The sequence below is a fragment of the Vanessa cardui genome, chromosome 27 (assembly GCF_905220365.1).
Source record: "Vanessa cardui chromosome 27, ilVanCard2.1, whole genome shotgun sequence".
NCBI classification, from domain to species: Eukaryota; Metazoa; Arthropoda; class Insecta; order Lepidoptera; family Nymphalidae; genus Vanessa; species Vanessa cardui.
The window spans coordinates 8,170,089-8,190,088 of NC_061149.1; the positions used below are offsets into that span (position 1 = coordinate 8,170,089).

At 32.5% G+C, this 20,000-nt stretch overlaps 1 protein-coding gene and 2 long non-coding RNA genes across 3 annotated transcripts; 2 read left to right on the forward strand and 1 right to left on the reverse strand.

The window, feature by feature from the left end:
* The first annotated feature begins 3,368 nt into the window (after nucleotides 1–3,368).
* Nucleotides 3,369–4,306, forward strand: LOC124541028. Its single transcript, XR_006967185.1, has 2 exons — nucleotides 3,369–3,641; nucleotides 4,001–4,306. It is a non-coding gene; the product is annotated as an uncharacterized LOC124541028 (long non-coding RNA).
* A 2,073-nt stretch (nucleotides 4,307–6,379) lies between these two features.
* LOC124541027 lies at nucleotides 6,380–7,818 on the forward strand. Its single transcript, XR_006967184.1, has 3 exons — nucleotides 6,380–6,623; nucleotides 6,705–6,821; nucleotides 7,244–7,818. It is a non-coding gene; the product is annotated as an uncharacterized LOC124541027 (long non-coding RNA).
* Nucleotides 7,819–10,459: 2,641 nt separating this feature from the next.
* On the reverse strand, nucleotides 10,460–11,443 carry LOC124541010. Its single transcript, XM_047118783.1, has one exon. It carries the CDS (start codon nucleotides 11,441–11,443, stop codon nucleotides 10,460–10,462), a length of 984 nt encoding a protein of 327 aa, XP_046974739.1.
* Nucleotides 11,444–20,000: the final 8,557 nt, after the last annotated feature.

Sequence of the window (20,000 nt, forward strand, 5' to 3'; positions counted from 1 at the left end):
AAAATTTCAAAAAAAAAGTCGAGCCGAGCGTACGTAGGTATCGAATACTATGCCTACTAAACTATTAATATTATAAACATACACTGTGTGTCTGTTTGTCGCCCTTTCACAAACAATTCTGAACCGAATTTGATGAAATTTCGTATGAAGCAAACTTGAACTCCAAGAAAAATAGATACTGTTTTTTGCAATGCTCATACTAAATGGTTTAAATATATCTATAGCTAAAGAATTTGTTCATTTACGACATTACATTAGACAGTTCTAAAATTATCAGTGTTTGTTGACTATTCTGTTCATGTATTATATACAAAAACCTTCCTCTCGATAAACTATTTATTAAAAAAAACCACATAAAAATCTGTCGCTTAATTTTCAAGATCTAAGCATATATAGGGGCAGATGACGGTAAGGCACTTTGTTTGACACTATGGAATGACTATAAATGACCGTGTTTCCTATTTAAAACAAAATTATCTTTAATTATAACAAATTATCACAGATTATACGTACCGTTTCATTGCTATCACCTTTCTTATTCTTGTATGTATTTCTAGACCTTAATGAAATTTCATTCGAATCTTCATTGATAAATTCGGGTTCTGTAACACCGAGGATGCAGTCTCCGTCGTCTGACTGGAAATATTAATTATCTATTAAGTAGATGAGCAAAGACATCTTGTAATTGATATTGGTAGCTAATCTATAGCGTATGCCAGATGGCCCAGTGGTTAGAACTCATGCATCTTAACTAATGATTTCGGGTTGAAACCGAGGTAAGCACCGCTGTTTCATGTGCTTAATTTTTTCTTTATAATTCATCTCGTGCTCTGCGGTGAAGGAAAACATTGTGAGGAAACCGGCATGTGACAAATTTCATAGAAATTCTGCCACATGTGTATTCCACCAGCCCGCATTGGAACAGCGTGGTGGAATATGTTCCAAACCTTCTCCTCAAAGGGAGAGGAGGCCTTTAGCCCAGCAGTGGGAATTTACAGGCCGTTGTTGTTGTTTGTTTGTTGTTGAATTATTTTTAATTGCATGACTTGCTTAAATTCAAGATTTGTCTGCTTTCGTACTTCCATGGGGATACGCTATAGATTAGCTACCAATATCAATTACAAGATGTCTTTGCTCATCTACTTAATAGATAATTAATATTTCCAGTCAGACGACGGAGACTGCATCCTCGGTGTTACAGAACCCGAATTTATCAATGAAGATTCGAATGAAATTTCATTAAGGTCTAGAAATACATACAAGAATAAGAAAGGTGATAGCAATGAAACGGTACGTATAATCTGTGATAATTTGTTATAATTAAAGATAATTTTGTTTTAAATAGGAAACACGGTCATTTATAGTCATTCCATAGTGTCAAACAAAGTGCCTTACCGTCATCTGCCCCTATATATGCTTAGATCTTGAAAATTAAGCGACAGATTTTTATGTGGTTTTTTTTAATAAATAGTTTATCGAGAGGAAGGTTTTTGTATATAATACATGAACAGAATAGTCAACAAACACTGATAATTTTAGAACTGTCTAATGTAATGTCGTAAATGAACAAATTCTTTAGCTATAGATATATTTAAACCATTTAGTATGAGCATTGCAAAAAACAGTATCTATTTTTCTTGGAGTTCAAGTTTGCTTCATACGAAATTTCATCAAATTCGGTTCAGAATTGTTTGTGAAAGGGCGACAAACAGACACACAGTGTATGTTTATAATATTAATAGTTTAGTAGGCATAGTATTCGATACCTACGTACGCTCGGCTCGACTTTTTTTTTGAAATTTTGAAATCCATCAATAAATGACTTAGAAATAGATTATTAAAGTTTACGTATTTTAGTTCGGAACATCTGTAGTTTACGAGTCGCCTGTGACGTCATTCGACCTGTTCGGTATCACCGCACCACGAATCATTCAACCATTAGTTTCCGGTTCGCGCTCTTGCTTTGTTTTTCTACGTAATTTCTTCTACAGGTCGAAAATATATGTATAAATTCTTTCATTAGGTGAGCTATTAAGGAAAAAGTTTTATTGAATATTTTACTATCTAAGGTTTTACATAATATATCGAAATCTATAGCCAGCCTCACAGAGGAATTGTCTAAGGAATTTTCTTAAATGATATTAGAATATCACTTACTTGACTAGCATATATAGTATAAATACTTTCATAAGTAGTTTAGCAAGAAAAGAAATCTTCTCGTAACCTCATATAAAAAATAACGTTTTTAGTTATTTTATTTAAGGTATGATTGGGATATTAAGGCTTGATTGTGACTGAGAAAGAACTATTTGAACACAAAATAGTACCGTTTTGTGAAAATATTGATGTTTTTGAAAGAGAACTGCTTACAGATGATATCGATATTTTTGATGGAGAGTGCTGAAGATAGAAGTAAACGATTTGGGAGCACTTATTTCCTGTATCTTTCGCACTGTTCCTTTAGTATGATTTTTAGCATTGTTTGTTTTTTTTGTGAACTCTGAAACTGAAGTGTTTACTTGAACTGCTTTGTTTCTCTTTTTATTTGAATGATTAATGATCCCCCAACCAGTCGATATTTTACTAAATTTTGAGTGTCATATTCAACCTGTAAATAAATTATATTTTCACAGCACTAAAATTAATTTACATAAAATATATAGTTTTTTTACTGAATCAGTTAATGCACACTTCTCACGACTATAAAGTTAAACATAGTATAGGATATATTTAATAGTTACTAACATAAAAATGATCTTAACACAGATATTTAGAACTGTTAGGGCCAATTAAATCATGCTTCATTAATTTGCACCACTTTTTCCTTCTTGTTATATTATTTGGTACACGAAAAAATATTTTATTGGGATTTTTAACTGTTGTGCTTTGACACATAGGATATACAATACAATAAATGTTGGCATTTTTTTTAACTTCTGCCATCGGGTAATAAACAAAATCCAATTAAAAGGTAGGAGCAACAACGCATCATTCGTATTTCGTATTCGTAGTACGTACCCGGCGATTACCCGCTGGGTCGTAGGTCAGATGACGTCACACGACGGAACGCCGCTTGTAACAAAATTTTTCTACAACCGCAACTTCAAAGTCCCATAACTTTCTTATTTCTTAAGATATTTTATCTATTCTTTCACGTGTTTGTTTTATTTTTTGGAAATTTTTATGAGGTATAAATAAAAAATATAAAATAGTAAATTCCTTCATTCTAAATACAAGTACCCCTAGTACGAGTTTGACAGTTAACTATAAATTATTTTACTTTCGCGGTTTTCGACATTTTGCTAGTACGAGTATTTTGACGTTTTCGTAAGCAAGTATTTTGACGTTTTCGTTAATTTCTTATCGAGTTGGAATTGTAATTCAATTTGTTTAGCTGGGACTGCTGGGAGCCAGTGAGTGCTCATGTTAAAAATTAACTTTCAAATTCAAATACGGAAAACAATATTATATTAGCTAAAATGGATATAACATTATTGATAATTGCCTTAGAACAAAGTTATTAAGTATTTGGACATGTGAAGAAGAAATGAACGCTCAATTAATATAAGAAAATACTGATTATATTGTTTTAAATATTATTATATATATAATCTAATTACATCATATGATACAACCGCAAGGTGAGTAAATTTAAAATTTATTTTTATGGGATGCTAATACGTTATTTAATTACATTAAAATAAATGACTATTGTAAAGACATTTGAGTAATTTAATAATATTTTATTATGTATTACTTTACACTACATTACTTAAACTAGAGAACAAAATTTTCAACAGAAGATATATTTGTTATTTGTGTCTTTTGGTTAAATGAGTATATTCGAAAACATAATATAAATACTTTACTTATTTTTATTATATTCAAGGGTGGAAGATGAGAATGTGTTGTAGATATAATGGAGATAATGCATAGTATTATTAATCAACCATAAATCTTTAGTGTAAACATCTTTAAATGAAATAAATTTATTTTTCAGGCTATCAGTGTATCAATCCTTTATTTGGAGCAGCTAAGCTATTAATGATGATTTGGTGCAGACAGACAACATCCAAGAAACATGTGGCCATGCATTAAACTACAATCTACTTATCCATATAATTAATTTTCTAATTATTTAATTCTAACAATAAATGTACTAAAAAAATCGATTTATCTCTTTATTCTGTATCTTTTATTTTGTGTTACTGGCATGGTTTTATAAAATAATTTTGAATTAAGAATGATTATAAATTTCTTCATAATTTTGTAAGAAAAATCTATAAATAAATATGAATACTCTTGACTACAGTGGTTTGTTTTGAACATATAAATAACCAATTTTAAAAACATTATCATTGCTTAATAATATACTATGTTGTTGTTATTCATACTTTTTCAATTAATAGGTACATTAAAACAAACAATTAAACAATCTTTATTGTTTAATGTAAATACATAACTTATGTATGCAATACATAATATTATATTTTAGTAAAAATAAAACCAAAGTTATTACAGTAATTATTATTTGTTTTATTATTTAAAACTACATTTATTACTACATTTTCACTAAGAATCTTCAAGTTAGAGGTATAGATGTAGCCTCACGCTGGAAAATACAGCATTAATGTATTTGCATATCTTTGTTTTGGTTTGTATTTCTTCTATGAAACTGTAATCGCAAACAGTAATTTTATTCAAACATTCACAACCATACAGAATAATCATGATCTAGAAAAAAGAATCGAATAATATAAATATAATTTGGGCCATATACATAATGACAATGAGATATAATTGCCATTAAATATATACACCAAATTACATGATTATTATTAAATAATGAAATAAACAAATCATTTAGGTATTACCAATATAACAAAATAATTGAAACATAAAAATATAATCAGGAAATGAAAGTAAAAATTTAGAAATAGATAATGTCTTTGCAAATTCATTTTACTTATAAATAGTAAGTAATAGTTGTTCTAAATATGTATAAGTATTTTAACGTAAAATTGTAAGGAAAATTCAACTAAAAATACTTGAAGGTTATGTTACTCACAGTTAAACTCAAATTTCTTTAATTAAATTATATTATGAGGATATAATCGTAGCGATAGCGACGACGAAGACGACGACGACGACGAAGAGGGTACGCATGAGGCAGAGAGATTTACGTGCGTCCGTCGGTCGGCACAGTTTTACAGAACGAAAACAAATATAATATTATCATTTAACCACCGTGTGTTTATTGTGTATTGCAGTGTTTCCGCGACGATCGCGACGATATTCAAGTAGTAAACTACCAAGAGTAAGAGACTACGAGAAACACATCGCGTCGTCGTTTTACGCAAGATACACTCGACAAACAAATGGATAAGACATATAATACGTTTTCGTCATACGAGAGTATTGAACGGTCACTTCGCGTCTCACGAACACAATTCGGTTTGTTCGACGTTCGAACCATCACTACTCCTTATATATGCCTGGCGACGAAGATGACATTCGGCGCGTTCGAACGGAATGTGATTTTTTTTTTTTTCTATCTCATATCCCCAATAGACTCGCTGATGCAACAACATTCCCCCCTAAAATAACCCCCGAACCCCCCCCTCTCCCAACACCACTCCCCCCCTAAATCCTTTCCCTTCCAAACTAACCAAAGTACAACCTATACTGGACCGAGGGAACGATTTTTTGCCTATCTCAATATGATAAAATTCAAAAACAAATAAAAGAAAAAAACAACAACAACAACAACAACAACAACAACAACAACAACAACAACAAAGACGACGACGAACGAACAAGAAAAACGAGTTTTTCGAGACACGTTCGAGGATTTCACAAAGTGTGTCGATATGAAAGACTATTCGTTTGAACGTTCGTGTATTGTATTATAGAGACTACGTAATATACGTACATTCGTTCATTTCACCCGTATATCGTTTTAAAAATTATAATAATAGATATTATTAATTAGAAAGAAAGAAAGAAAGAAAGAAAGAAAGAAAGAACACTTTTATTTGGGACAACATGACACTTGGTACAAAATAAAAAGTAAAAATAATAATAATAATAATTAATTACTAATAAATTATCATTTACACAAAAAAAAAACAAAAGAAATAAAATGAACAATAAAAAAAAGTAACGATTCAAAAACAAATATAAAGAAAAAGAACAACTACAATAAACGTGACGTGTCCCAAATAGGTATACCATTCAGCAATTCAAAGGTGTGGACACCTAATGCTGATTTTCAATGGTACCCTTTTTTTTATATACCTACTGACGGGCGGTGACCCAATTAAAATACAAATACTAAAATTTAAAATAAAGACAATAGACATTACACATATAATTTATTTATAAGATAAATTGCATACATTAAATAATAATTAATTCATTCAATAAAACTACACGCAAATATATTTATATTTTGTATAAAGCAAAACCAGTTATGGAGAAATAGGATCACTGGGAATGTTATTACAATGCCACGTGCGCCGCGCGCCGGTGGTCGCGTGACGCGTGCATTTTACTTGTATTATAATTATAGTGAATTCAGTGGACACAAAAAGAAAAGTACTCGGTGGACGTAAGAGTTTAAGGTATAAATATATTACATATAATAATAAAGTATGTGAGCTTATATTAAAAATAACTAATGAGATACTTTCTTTGATTTCTAGACTACCCAACGATAAAATCAAATAATAAAACCTCATTATTAGCGGCAGTTTTCTCAGCATAACTAACGTATAGTAGTTGGAACAACACCATGCAAGCAGCGGAGCCATACCATTAAGGTAAGATGATATATAATTAATATTTATATACCTAGGTAAAGAAAATTAGATATTAATGTATGTTATATTTTAGTACTATATTAATATATAATCGAAGATCTATTTGGTTATTAAAAAAAAAATACAAGTAAAAAAAAAATAAATTAAAAAAATAAATAAATAAATAAAATGAAAATTACAAAGTAATTAAGCCGATGTCACGCCATAGTTATGTAACTCGAGAACGAAGCCAATTTTTTAAGATTATGTATATGTAATACTTATATATAACTAATATAAACATATATACATAGAAACACATACAACCATATATATAATTATACATATACACAAATACGAATATATATTTATTATTCCGATTGTAACTGTAGATTAAATAAATATTTTTTGTATTTAATATTAAATGTTTTTATGGTCTTTAGGATCCGAAGCGGAGGGGGGATGTTGTTCCAACACCTCGTTGCTGCGTACCGAAAACTGCCGCGGAATGCTGCTGTGCGGTGTGACGGCACATTCAGCATATAAGATGAAGCTCTCGTTTGGTAACTTCTATTACTTTCATTGGCCCAGCTCAGTTTATTATATAGATATCTAGGCGTTTTATTTTTAATTACACCAAACAACAAGGTTGCAAAGTGCAGTTGCCTACGGTATTCCATCCTCGCTATTCGGGCGTTGTTGAGGTAAGGGGAAACATGTGCGCGAGGCGGTATTTTGAAACAGTACCTTATACATGCATTTTGTACCCGCTGTATAAGATTTTTGGTGCGTGTGAGTAATCTAGGCCCGATGACCGCATCAGCATAATTAAACTTCGAAAGCACTAAAATGTCGCATAATTTTATACGCATATCTTTACTTAGCACGTCCCGGATCTGATATAAGACTTTTAGCCTGTAAAAGCAATTGCGAGCTGTATTTATAGTGTGCTTTTCGAATGTTAATTGCTCGTCGATCAACAAGCCCAAACTTCGTGCTTCCGTGACTCGGTCTATTCTTTCTCTTTTGATATGCAAGAATGGATTTAGGTCATTAATTAAATTGACATGTTTTTTTGTTCCTAAAATTATATATTTGGTTTTTATCGGATTTAAAATGAGATTGTGACAATCTGACCATTCTGAAATACGTTTAAGATCATCATTTAAATTTCGTATAGCCATATTTGCTTCTGAATTTTTGAAAGATAAGTATATTTGTATATCATCAGCATAAATATGGTAATTACAATGTTTTATATTTTCAACTATATCCGCACAGTAAAGCGCAAAGATAATAGGCCCTAATATTGATCCTTGGGGGACGCCTCTGTGAACGGAACAACAATCAGAGAGAGCCCTCGAGCCATCCTCATTTATTACCTCTACAATTTGTTTACGATTTCCTAAATAACTAGAAAACCATTTAATTGCGTTACAGCTGAACCCGTAATATCTCAGTTTTGCTAAAAATAAAGTCCTATTTATTGTGTCAAAGGCACGCGAGAAATCTAACAAAACAAGAATCGTACCCTCACCCCTATCCTGTGCACATAACACATTGTCAATCACATCCAATAACGCGGTAGTAGTGCTGTGATGTTTTCGAAACCCGGACTGTCTTGTGGGTAAGATATTGTGAGCCTCTAAGAATCCTGTTAACTGGTTACACACAATTCTCTCCAATATCTTTGAAATACAAGGTAATATGCTTATTGGTCGAAGATCCTTAAATTCACTAACGTTGTCTTTCTTGGGTATAGGTCTCACTAGAGCCGTCTGCCACAAGGTCGGAAATGTGTTGCTTGTAATAGATTTATTTATAACTGTAGTGATATGTGCCAGTGTAGTCGGTAAAGTCAGTAGGAGCATATCCAATGAGATACTGTCTATATCCATAGCATTTGACTTTAAAGAGTGTACCGTTTTTAAGACCTCTAATTCATCGACAGTAACCAACGTGAAAATAGCTGAGCCATATTTATGCATCTCATAATAATCGATTGTCGACGGAGAAACGTAGTTGCTACCAGGAATGTTCAAAAAATGGTTATTTATCGTATTCGGATCATTAAGTTCTTCTGGTATAATATTATTATGCCTTTGTTTTATGTTAACATGCTTTTTTAAGTGACTCCAAAGTATAATTGAGTTTTTGATATTTGAGTTTATATGGAAATTAAAATAAGCCGACTTCTCTCGATAAATTGCTTGAGTGACCTGCGATTTTAAGTCTTTATAATAATTTTTACTTGTTTCCGACCCAGATCTTTTTGCCTTAACGTGTGCCTCATTCCGACGATCCATCAATAACTTTATATTATACGTTATCCAGGGGTACTGATCTTCCCTAATATAAATCATTTTAATAGGCGCAACTAAGTCAAATACCCACAGCAAATTACTAGTGAATACGGCCACCATGTCGTTTATATCCTCGATATTCTTCACGCTCTGCCAGTTAATTAAATTAAGTGCTTCAGTAAGGTGTTCTGAATTAATATCTTTTAAAGGTCTAAACGCAATAGTTTTTGGTAAGATTTTATTTTTTTTAATAGTTATTTCGCAGGATATAAAGGCATGGCCACCGAATTCCGCTACGTGGTCTACTGTTATTTTACCAACCGGAGTATTTGAGCAAATAAGATCAATCATAGTCTCACTATTAGGTGTAAAATGTGTTGGTTCTGTGACATATTGTGTTAAGTCATGAGTTGAAAGGAACAAGTCCAATGCCTGCTTATGATGATCTCGAGTGCGAATATAATTAATATTAAAATCTCCTAATAAGTACAGATTATCATGATAGGGTAAGCTACCTATAGATTCTGTCAAGGCGTCAAAGAAAGTTGTAATATTTCCCCAGGGAGGGCGGTATGCTGTGCCGACAATTATAGTTTTGCTATTTATTTTGATACTTACCCACATTTGTTCCACAAGGGGTGATATCGGATGTACAAGTGTACACACAGATATACCGCGTTTGACGTAAAAACCGACACCCCCACCTCGTGAACGTATTTCTGCTGGCCGTGGTATGTGTCGCAACCGGTAGCCAGGCACAACAGGAGCTCTGCCCTCCTCTCCCGGGCGCAACCATGTCTCGTTAATTGCTATAACATCTACCTCATGGCGCTCCATAAGCACTATAAACTCGTCGTGATGTGACCCAAGCGAACCCGGGTTGAACAAACCCAATTTAAGATTTTTATAATTGATCATTTTTTATAGTAAGTAAAAAAATATACAAAGAGATAAAAAATAAATGAGATGCACAAAATATGACCGTTTCATAAAATAATACTAAGCTGTATATAAAAGAATGATGTATATACTTAGAGTTATTCAAATGAACGTAATAGTTAATGTGGAAATATATAAATAATTTTATATTAGTTTTATACAATATTAAATATTTTATCATACTGACCGGGGACACGTCATTGAGGGTTACAAAGTGCGTTTTCAAATTACAATAATTTTGATCATTATCCAGCCTTAACAAAAGTATATAGTAAGAGTAGACAAAAAAACTAAATATAGACATTCCAATAAAGGCAAATAAATTAATTTTACTTAGACTATAAACAAACAAGAACAATATTAGAAAATATTTGTAATATAAATACACTACTCTTATAAAATTGGTTAATTGCCAAATTATTTTAAACCAAAAATCTTACTTAAATCACATTCTGTCCGAATGCGTTGTACTGCTGTATCCGTCTCACGTCGCATATATATTCTCCCTTCTCGCGTCCATATGAAGCGCCACCCGTGTCGTTTGCCCTCCTCTCTCGCTTTATAAAACAACAGGCGATTAAACCGAGTCAGGTGCTCATTGATATAGACTCGGGACGGATTGCCGTCAGTGACGCCTGATGTGTCGGTCCCGCGTCGTACCCGCGCCGCCTTTATGACATCGTCGCGCAGAGACCGCCGCGCCAATCGCACGATCACTGGTCGCGGACGCTGACGCTCCTCACTCGACACTAGTGCGCGATGCGGGCCGGCTCGCTCCGCGCTCACAATATCGCAGGAGTCGAGAGCCATGCCTAACTTCTTCGTGACCGCTAGAGTCAGATGGACAGCATTCTCACCACTCCGTTCCGGCAAACCCGTTATTTGGATGTCATTTATTAGCGACTTTTGTTCACGATCGTTGATGTCTGATTTTAATTGCGCAATGACATCATTTAAATTTTGATCGACAGACCCCGAGTTTTTTTCTTCCAAAGAAGTCAAACGCTCCTCTACGTTGTCGACCCTTTTATTAAATTCGGCCATATTGTCGTTCATTCTCGTCAACTCAACCCTGAACGAAGTTATCTCTCGCGTGACCGACATAAGCTCTAACCGCAGAAGCCTCATTTCTTCAGCCAAGCATACCGCTGAGTTCTTCTCCTCATTATCAGCTGAACTAGCATCTGTAAATATATCACCCATAGAAGGCGACTCAGTATTTACGACAGACTTATTCTTATTTTCCGTTCTGCGGCACCCTGGGCACGTCCAGCGCGCGGGGAGGCGGGAGTCGGGGCTAACGTTGACGCATAATCGATGGAATACCGAATTACACTTATTGCACTTTGCGCCATCTGTAGTTGATAAGAACTTGCCACATTGATTACATTTGTTGGCCATTATGCGTTTAATGTAGTACGTAGCTTTTCCAACAGGTGTCACTAAATAATATTTTTGTATAAAGTTTATTAAGGAAATGAAATATTGTAATAATTATGTATAAGGGATAATATATTTCACTATAGACGGTTCTAAAGTTTGAATATGTAAATAAACGAGTAATCACAAATACACCAAACCACTAGATTGTACGTTTAATCGAAAGAAGTATACGTTGAATTGTTTTCTTTGTGGGTAGGTATATACGCATCAGCTGATCCAAACAGCTGATTTACTTTGCACAAAATTCACTGTTTTTAAAACTTATCAATGTATTTATTACACTTACAGTATGTTTATACACTTAATGTTTTAATAAAGGTTTGTTTTATCAATTTCACTGAGTTTTACTATTTTTGTTTCTATAAAATGTACGAACACACTTGTCACCGCTAAACGTCAGGTAGGTATTTTTTCAAATTACTATACTAGTCGTATAATATACGATACGTATGTAATAAATAACATTATTATTATATACTACTCTATTCGTATATGTACATGATGATAAAATACGAAAGTTCGTGTATCGATAGAGTACTGTAGTGACATATGTAGAGTTTAGTTATTGATTCGTATTAATTTATCGAAAATGACGTTATAAGAAGATACGTAAAATAATATATAAAAAGAATAAACATTAAACGAAAATGATTTACTAAATCAGGGACTCTAACGATTTCGGAGTGTTCGACGAAAACTTGGAACGTTCGTGTATTGAAAAAATCGAAATCTCTCGAGGACAACCTATCATCCTCCTTCTACTTCTCCTACTCGAACTCTACGAGTTCGAGTATATTATGATTATATTGATTTATCGGAAATTTCTTAAAATTCAATATTCGTGTTATATTTATAGAGTAGTATTAGAGTTCTAAAATATACCGGTAACGCATACCGCATATCTTTCGAACGCTACTACTACCTACTCTACACTACTCTAAAACGCTACTACGACAATTCTATCATCAGTAATCGTAGAAAACAAATCTTTTCTTAATTATAATAATAATAATAATAATAATAATATCGCTCGGTATGCTTATTTCGTTTATTCGTATAAATTATACATAAAACAACAACAAACAGAGACACACACGAATATATATTATTAATATATATAATTCAGACGACGATAGAGTGTCGTTGTTCGTTTCGCGTATATAGAGTAAATGTTTGTTGTATAGATAGATACGTCCTCGGACGAATCACCTGGCGTAGGGCTGAGTCTCAACAGATCGCAGCACGACGCTGCTCTACCGAGCACAACACCCCGCCAGGAACGTAAGTCGTCTACAGACTATTCCGAGCCCCGACATCGAACTGAGGTATATTCGAAACTTCGGCGCCGTGATGCACGTGTTAAGACCGCTCGCATCGATCGCCGCGTTCCAAATGGGCTTCGACGTCGCACCTTACGAATAAAGCGCGACTAGTAAAGTCACATCGTTTAGAGCCTCCCGACTCTCGGGGCTCCACAGTGAGCATATCCTTGCCGGATTCGGCTAGGCTGGCTTCGGCCTTAGAGGCGTTCAGGCATAATCCCGCGGATGGTAGCTTCGCACCACCGGCCGCTCGGCCGAGTGCATGAACCAAATGTCCGAAACTGCGGTTCCTCTCGTACTGAGCAGTATTACTATCGCAACGACGAGCCATCAGTAGGGTAAAACTAACCTGTCTCACGACGGTCTAAACCCAGCTCACGTTCCCTTTTGATGGGTGAACAATCCAACGCTTGGCGAATTTTGCTTCGCAATGATAGGAAGAGCCACACAAGAGTTGTGTCAGCCACGGTGCCCTTGCCCCAACAATCAAAAGAAAGAAGCGATACGAGCCCCTTGATTGATCCAGTATATTAATGTGTAAAAGGTAATTTGTAAAAAACATATTTGTTAAAGTATTCTCGTATTGTTTTTTGATAGATATACTGTAGGGTTTTATTGGCTGACACCGACTCCAAATATAACAATAATTATAACTACATGATATAATCGTTAATCGACTTTTAAGTAGTCTAATATTTTTCATTTCATTTAACTTAGGAAGACTCTAAAAAATATGTTGAATACGCAGTTATTTTTATTACTTTTTCGTGCATATTCATTTGTTTTAAAATAGTGTTTTGTTTGAAGTCGGTTTTTCTTTTTGTTAAAATTTTTATTTATTTTTTGATTTTAAGTGAAGTTGATGTTGACTAACTAATTTTTTTAATATGGATAGATTAAGCGTTCCGTTTATATGAGTCAGAAACTACTTCGAGGACAATTTCAAAGGAAACTTGCGAATAAAGCAAAAATAGACTTTCGAAAATGCGGATTTAATACGTCACGCGGCGTAAACTACAAGGATCCCTCGAAAGAGCTGTAATCGAACTCAGCAAAAAAACTTTGAAAAAGACCAACTATATTTCGTACATCATATGACATCACATCACATACACAAAATTTGATTAAAGATAGTAAGAAATTCTGCCCCATATCGCACCCTAACTGCGAGCGGTATAGGAGTTCCATCACTACATAGTATAAAACAAAGTCGCTTTCTCTGTCCCTATATCTTTAAATCTACGCAACGGATTTTGATGCGGTTTTTTTTAAAAGATAGTGTGATTCAAGGGGAATGTTTGTGTATATAATACATGAACAATATAGTAAGGAAACACTGATAATTTTAGAAGTTTGCGATGTGATGTCGTCAATAAACAAATTCTGTAGTATATTTAGTATCAGTATTGCACCCGTGCGAAGCCGGGGTAGGTAGCTAGTTGATTATAATATTCGACTATGATAATTACATAAACATAACCACATTACGGAAGGTGACTCAAATATCCAAATAACCTATAAATAAAAGATTCGATTGAGTATCGCTAACGTGCTCCTCAGAATTGTTCCGTTCCCTTCCGTTCCGTTACTTTGTCATGAATCCTGTGCTCAGAACCTTACCAAACTTTCACCAAATTACCCTTGAAGTATATATTTTATAATAAAAAAAGAATTATCAAAATTGGTTAACGTGGTTTTCAGTTATTCACCTATTTGTCGCGCATTTACATAATGCAAATTTAAGACTTATGTCGTTTTCACATGGATATCATCATCGGAAAAAAAAATAAAAAAAATGGGACCCCACGGGAAGCACTACCTTTCAAACAAAAAAAAAATTATCAAAATCGGTCCACCCAGTAAAAAGTTATAAGGTAACAAACATTAAAAAAAAAAAAAAAAAAATACAGACGAATTGATAACCTCCTCCTTTTTTAAGTCGGTTGAAAAAGGACTATTTGAATATTACAAACAGACACTCCAATTTTATTATGTGTATAGATGTAACTGAACTTGTGGTCAGTTCTGCTAGCTAGCGCAAAAATAAGATAGCAGGCAGTCGAGCCGAGCGTACGTAGGTATCGAATACTATGCCTACTAAACTATTAATATTATAAACATACACTGTGTGTCTGTTTGTCGCCCTTTCACAAACAATTCTGAACCGAATTTGATGAAATTTCGTATGAAGCAAACTTGAACTCCAAGAAAAATAGATACTGTTTTTTGCAATGCTCATACTAAATGGTTTAAATATATCTATAGCTAAAGAATTTGTTCATTTACGACATTACATTAGACAGTTCTAAAATTATCAGTGTTTGTTGACTATTCTGTTCATGTATTATATACAAAAACCTTCCTCTCGATAAACTATTTATTAAAAAAAACCACATAAAAATCTGTCGCTTAATTTTCAAGATCTAAGCATATATAGGGGCAGATGACGGTAAGGCACTTTGTTTGACACTATGGAATGACTATAAATGACCGTGTTTCCTATTTAAAACAAAATTATCTTTAATTATAACAAATTATCACAGATTATACGTACCGTTTCATTGCTATCACCTTTCTTATTCTTGTATGTATTTCTAGACCTTAATGAAATTTCATTCGAATCTTCATTGATAAATTCGGGTTCTGTAACACCGAGGATGCAGTCTCCGTCGTCTGACTGGAAATATTAATTATCTATTAAGTAGATGAGCAAAGACATCTTGTAATTGATATTGGTAGCTAATCTATAGCGTATCCCCATGGAAGTACGAAAGCAGACAAATCTTGAATTTAAGCAAGTCATGCAATTAAAAATAATTCAACAACAAACAAACAACAACAACGGCCTGTAAATTCCCACTGCTGGGCTAAAGGCCTCCTCTCCCTTTGAGGAGAAGGTTTGGAACATATTCCACCACGCTGTTCCAATGCGGGCTGGTGGAATACACATGTGGCAGAATTTCTATGAAATTTGTCACATGCCGGTTTCCTCACAATGTTTTCCTTCACCGCAGAGCACGAGATGAATTATAAAGAAAAAATTAAGCACATGAAACAGCGGTGCTTACCTCGGTTTCAACCCGAAATCATTAGTTAAGATGCATGAGTTCTAACCACTGGGCCATCTGGCATACGCTATAGATTAGCTACCAATATCAATTACAAGATGTCTTTGCTCATCTACTTAATAGATAATTAATATTTCCAGTCAGACGACGGAGACTGCATCCTCGGTGTTACAGAACCCGAATTTATCAATGAAGATTCGAATGAAATTTCATTAAGGTCTAGAAATACATACAAGAATAAGAAAGGTGATAGCAATGAAACGGTACGTATAATCTGTGATAATTTGTTATAATTAAAGATAATTTTGTTTTAAATAGGAAACACGGTCATTTATAGTCATTCCATAGTGTCAAACAAAGTGCCTTACCGTCATCTGCCCCTATATATGCTTAGATCTTGAAAATTAAGCGACAGATTTTTATGTGGTTTTTTTTAATAAATAGTTTATCGAGAGGAAGGTTTTTGTATATAATACATGAACAGAATAGTCAACAAACACTGATAATTTTAGAACTGTCTAATGTAATGTCGTAAATGAACAAATTCTTTAGCTATAGATATATTTAAACCATTTAGTATGAGCATTGCAAAAAACAGTATCTATTTTTCTTGGAGTTCAAGTTTGCTTCATACGAAATTTCATCAAATTCGGTTCAGAATTGTTTGTGAAAGGGCGACAAACAGACACACAGTGTATGTTTATAATATTAATAGTTTAGTAGGCATAGTATTCGATACCTACGTACGCTCGGCTCGACTTTTTTTTTGAAATTTTGAAATCCATCAATAAATGACTTAGAAATAGATTATTAAAGTTTACGTATTTTAGTTCGGAACATCTGTAGTTTACGAGTCGCCTGTGACGTCATTCGACCTGTTCGGTATCACCGCACCACGAATCATTCAACCATTAGTTTCCGGTTCGCGCTCTTGCTTTGTTTTTCTACGTAATTTCTTCTACAGGTCGAAAATATATGTATAAATTCTTTCATTAGGTGAGCTATTAAGGAAAAAGTTTTATTGAATATTTTACTATCTAAGGTTTTACATAATATATCGAAATCTATAGCCAGCCTCACAGAGGAATTGTCTAAGGAATTTTCTTAAATGATATTAGAATATCACTTACTTGACTAGCATATATAGTATAAATACTTTCATAAGTAGTTTAGCAAGAAAAGAAATCTTCTCGTAACCTCATATAAAAAATAACGTTTTTAGTTATTTTATTTAAGGTATGATTGGGATATTAAGGCTTGATTGTGACTGAGAAAGAACTATTTGAACACAAAATAGTACCGTTTTGTGAAAATATTGATGTTTTTGAAAGAGAACTGCTTACAGATGATATCGATATTTTTGATGGAGAGTGCTGAAGATAGAAGTAAACGATTTGGGAGCACTTATTTCCTGTATCTTTCGCACTGTTCCTTTAGTATGATTTTTAGCATTGTTTGTTTTTTTTGTGAACTCTGAAACTGAAGTGTTTACTTGAACTGCTTTGTTTCTCTTTTTATTTGAATGATTAATGATCCCCCAACCAGTCGATATTTTACTAAATTTTGAGTGTCATATTCAACCTGTAAATAAATTATATTTTCACAGCACTAAAATTAATTTACATAAAATATATAGTTTTTTTACTGAATCAGTTAATGCACACTTCTCACGACTATAAAGTTAAACATAGTATAGGATATATTTAATAGTTACTAACATAAAAATGATCTTAACACAGATATTTAGAACTGTTAGGGCCAATTAAATCATGCTTCATTAATTTGCACCACTTTTTCCTTCTTGTTATATTATTTGGTACACGAAAAAATATTTTATTGGGATTTTTAACTGTTGTGCTTTGACACATAGGATATACAATACAATAAATGTTGGCATTTTTTTTAACTTCTGCCATCGGGTAATAAACAAAATCCAATTAAAAGGTAGGAGCAACAACGCATCATTCGTATTTCGTATTCGTAGTACGTACCCGGCGATTACCCGCTGGGTCGTAGGTCAGATGACGTCACACGACGGAACGCCGCTTGTAACAAAATTTTTCTACAACCGCAACTTCAAAGTCCCATAACTTTCTTATTTCTTAAGATATTTTATCTATTCTTTCACGTGTTTGTTTTATTTTTTGGAAATTTTTATGAGGTATAAATAAAAAATATAAAATAGTAAATTCCTTCATTCTAAATACAAGTACCCCTAGTACGAGTTTGACAGTTAACTATAAATTATTTTACTTTCGCGGTTTTCGACATTTTGCTAGTACGAGTATTTTGACGTTTTCGTAAGCAAGTATTTTGACGTTTTCGTTAATTTCTTATCGAGTTGGAATTGTAATTCAATTTGTTTAGCTGGGACTGCTGGGAGCCAGTGAGTGCTCATGTTAAAAATTAACTTTCAAATTCAAATACGGAAAACAATATTATATTAGCTAAAATGGATATAACATTATTGATAATTGCCTTAGAACAAAGTTATTAAGTATTTGGACATGTGAAGAAGAAATGAACGCTCAATTAATATAAGAAAATACTGATTATATTGTTTTAAATATTATTATATATATAATCTAATTACATCATATGATACAACCGCAAGGTGAGTAAATTTAAAATTTATTTTTATGGGATGCTAATACGTTATTTAATTACATTAAAATAAATGACTATTGTAAAGACATTTGAGTAATTTAATAATATTTTATTATGTATTACTTTACACTACATTACTTAAACTAGAGAACAAAATTTTCAACAGAAGATATATTTGTTATTTGTGTCTTTTGGTTAAATGAGTATATTCGAAAACATAATATAAATACTTTACTTATTTTTATTATATTCAAGGGTGGAAGATGAGAATGTGTTGTAGATATAATGGAGATAATGCATAGTATTATTAATCAACCATAAATCTTTAGTGTAAACATCTTTAAATGAAATAAATTTATTTTTCAGGCTATCAGTGTATCAATCCTTTATTTGGAGCAGCTAAGCTATTAATGATGATTTGGTGCAGACAGACAACATCCAAGAAACATGTGGCCATGCATTAAACTACAATCTACTTATCCATATAATTAATTTTCTAATTATTTAATTCTAACAATAAATGTACTAAAAAAATCGATTTATCTCTTTATTCTGTATCTTTTATTTTGTGTTACTGGCATGGTTTTATAAAATAATTTTGAATTAAGAATGATTATAAATTTCTTCATAATTTTGTAAGAAAAATCTATAAATAAATATGAATACTCTTGACTACAGTGGTTTGTTTTGAACATATAAATAACCAATTTTAAAAACATTATCATTGCTTAATAATATACTATGTTGTTGTTATTCATACTTTTTCAATTAATAGGTACATTAAAACAAACAATTAAACAATCTTTATTGTTTAATGTAAATACATAACTTATGTATGCAATACATAATATTATATTTTAGTAAAAATAAAACCAAAGTTATTACAGTAATTATTATTTGTTTTATTATTTAAAACTACATTTATTACTACATTTTCACTAAGAATCTTCAAGTTAGAGGTATAGATGTAGCCTCACGCTGGAAAATACAGCATTAATGTATTTGCATATCTTTGTTTTGGTTTGTATTTCTTCTATGAAACTGTAATCGCAAACAGTAATTTTATTCAAACATTCACAACCATACAGAATAATCATGATCTAGAAAAAAGAATCGAATAATATAAATATAATTTGGGCCATATACATAATGACAATGAGATATAATTGCCATTAAATATATACACCAAATTACATGATTATTATTAAATAATGAAATAAACAAATCATTTAGGTATTACCAATATAACAAAATAATTGAAACATAAAAATATAATCAGGAAATGAAAGTAAAAATTTAGAAATAGATAATGTCTTTGCAAATTCATTTTACTTATAAATAGTAAGTAATAGTTGTTCTAAATATGTATAAGTATTTTAACGTAAAATTGTAAGGAAAATTCAACTAAAAATACTTGAAGGTTATGTTACTCACAGTTAAACTCAAATTTCTTTAATTAAATTATATTATGAGGATATAATCGTAGCGATAGCGACGACGAAGACGACGACGACGACG

What these genes read in the sequence shown, in the direction of transcription:
- LOC124541010 (XM_047118783.1), bottom strand. Translation starts at nt 11,443, where the DNA reads ATGGCCAACAAATGTAATCAATGTGGCAAGTTCTTATCAACTACAGAT.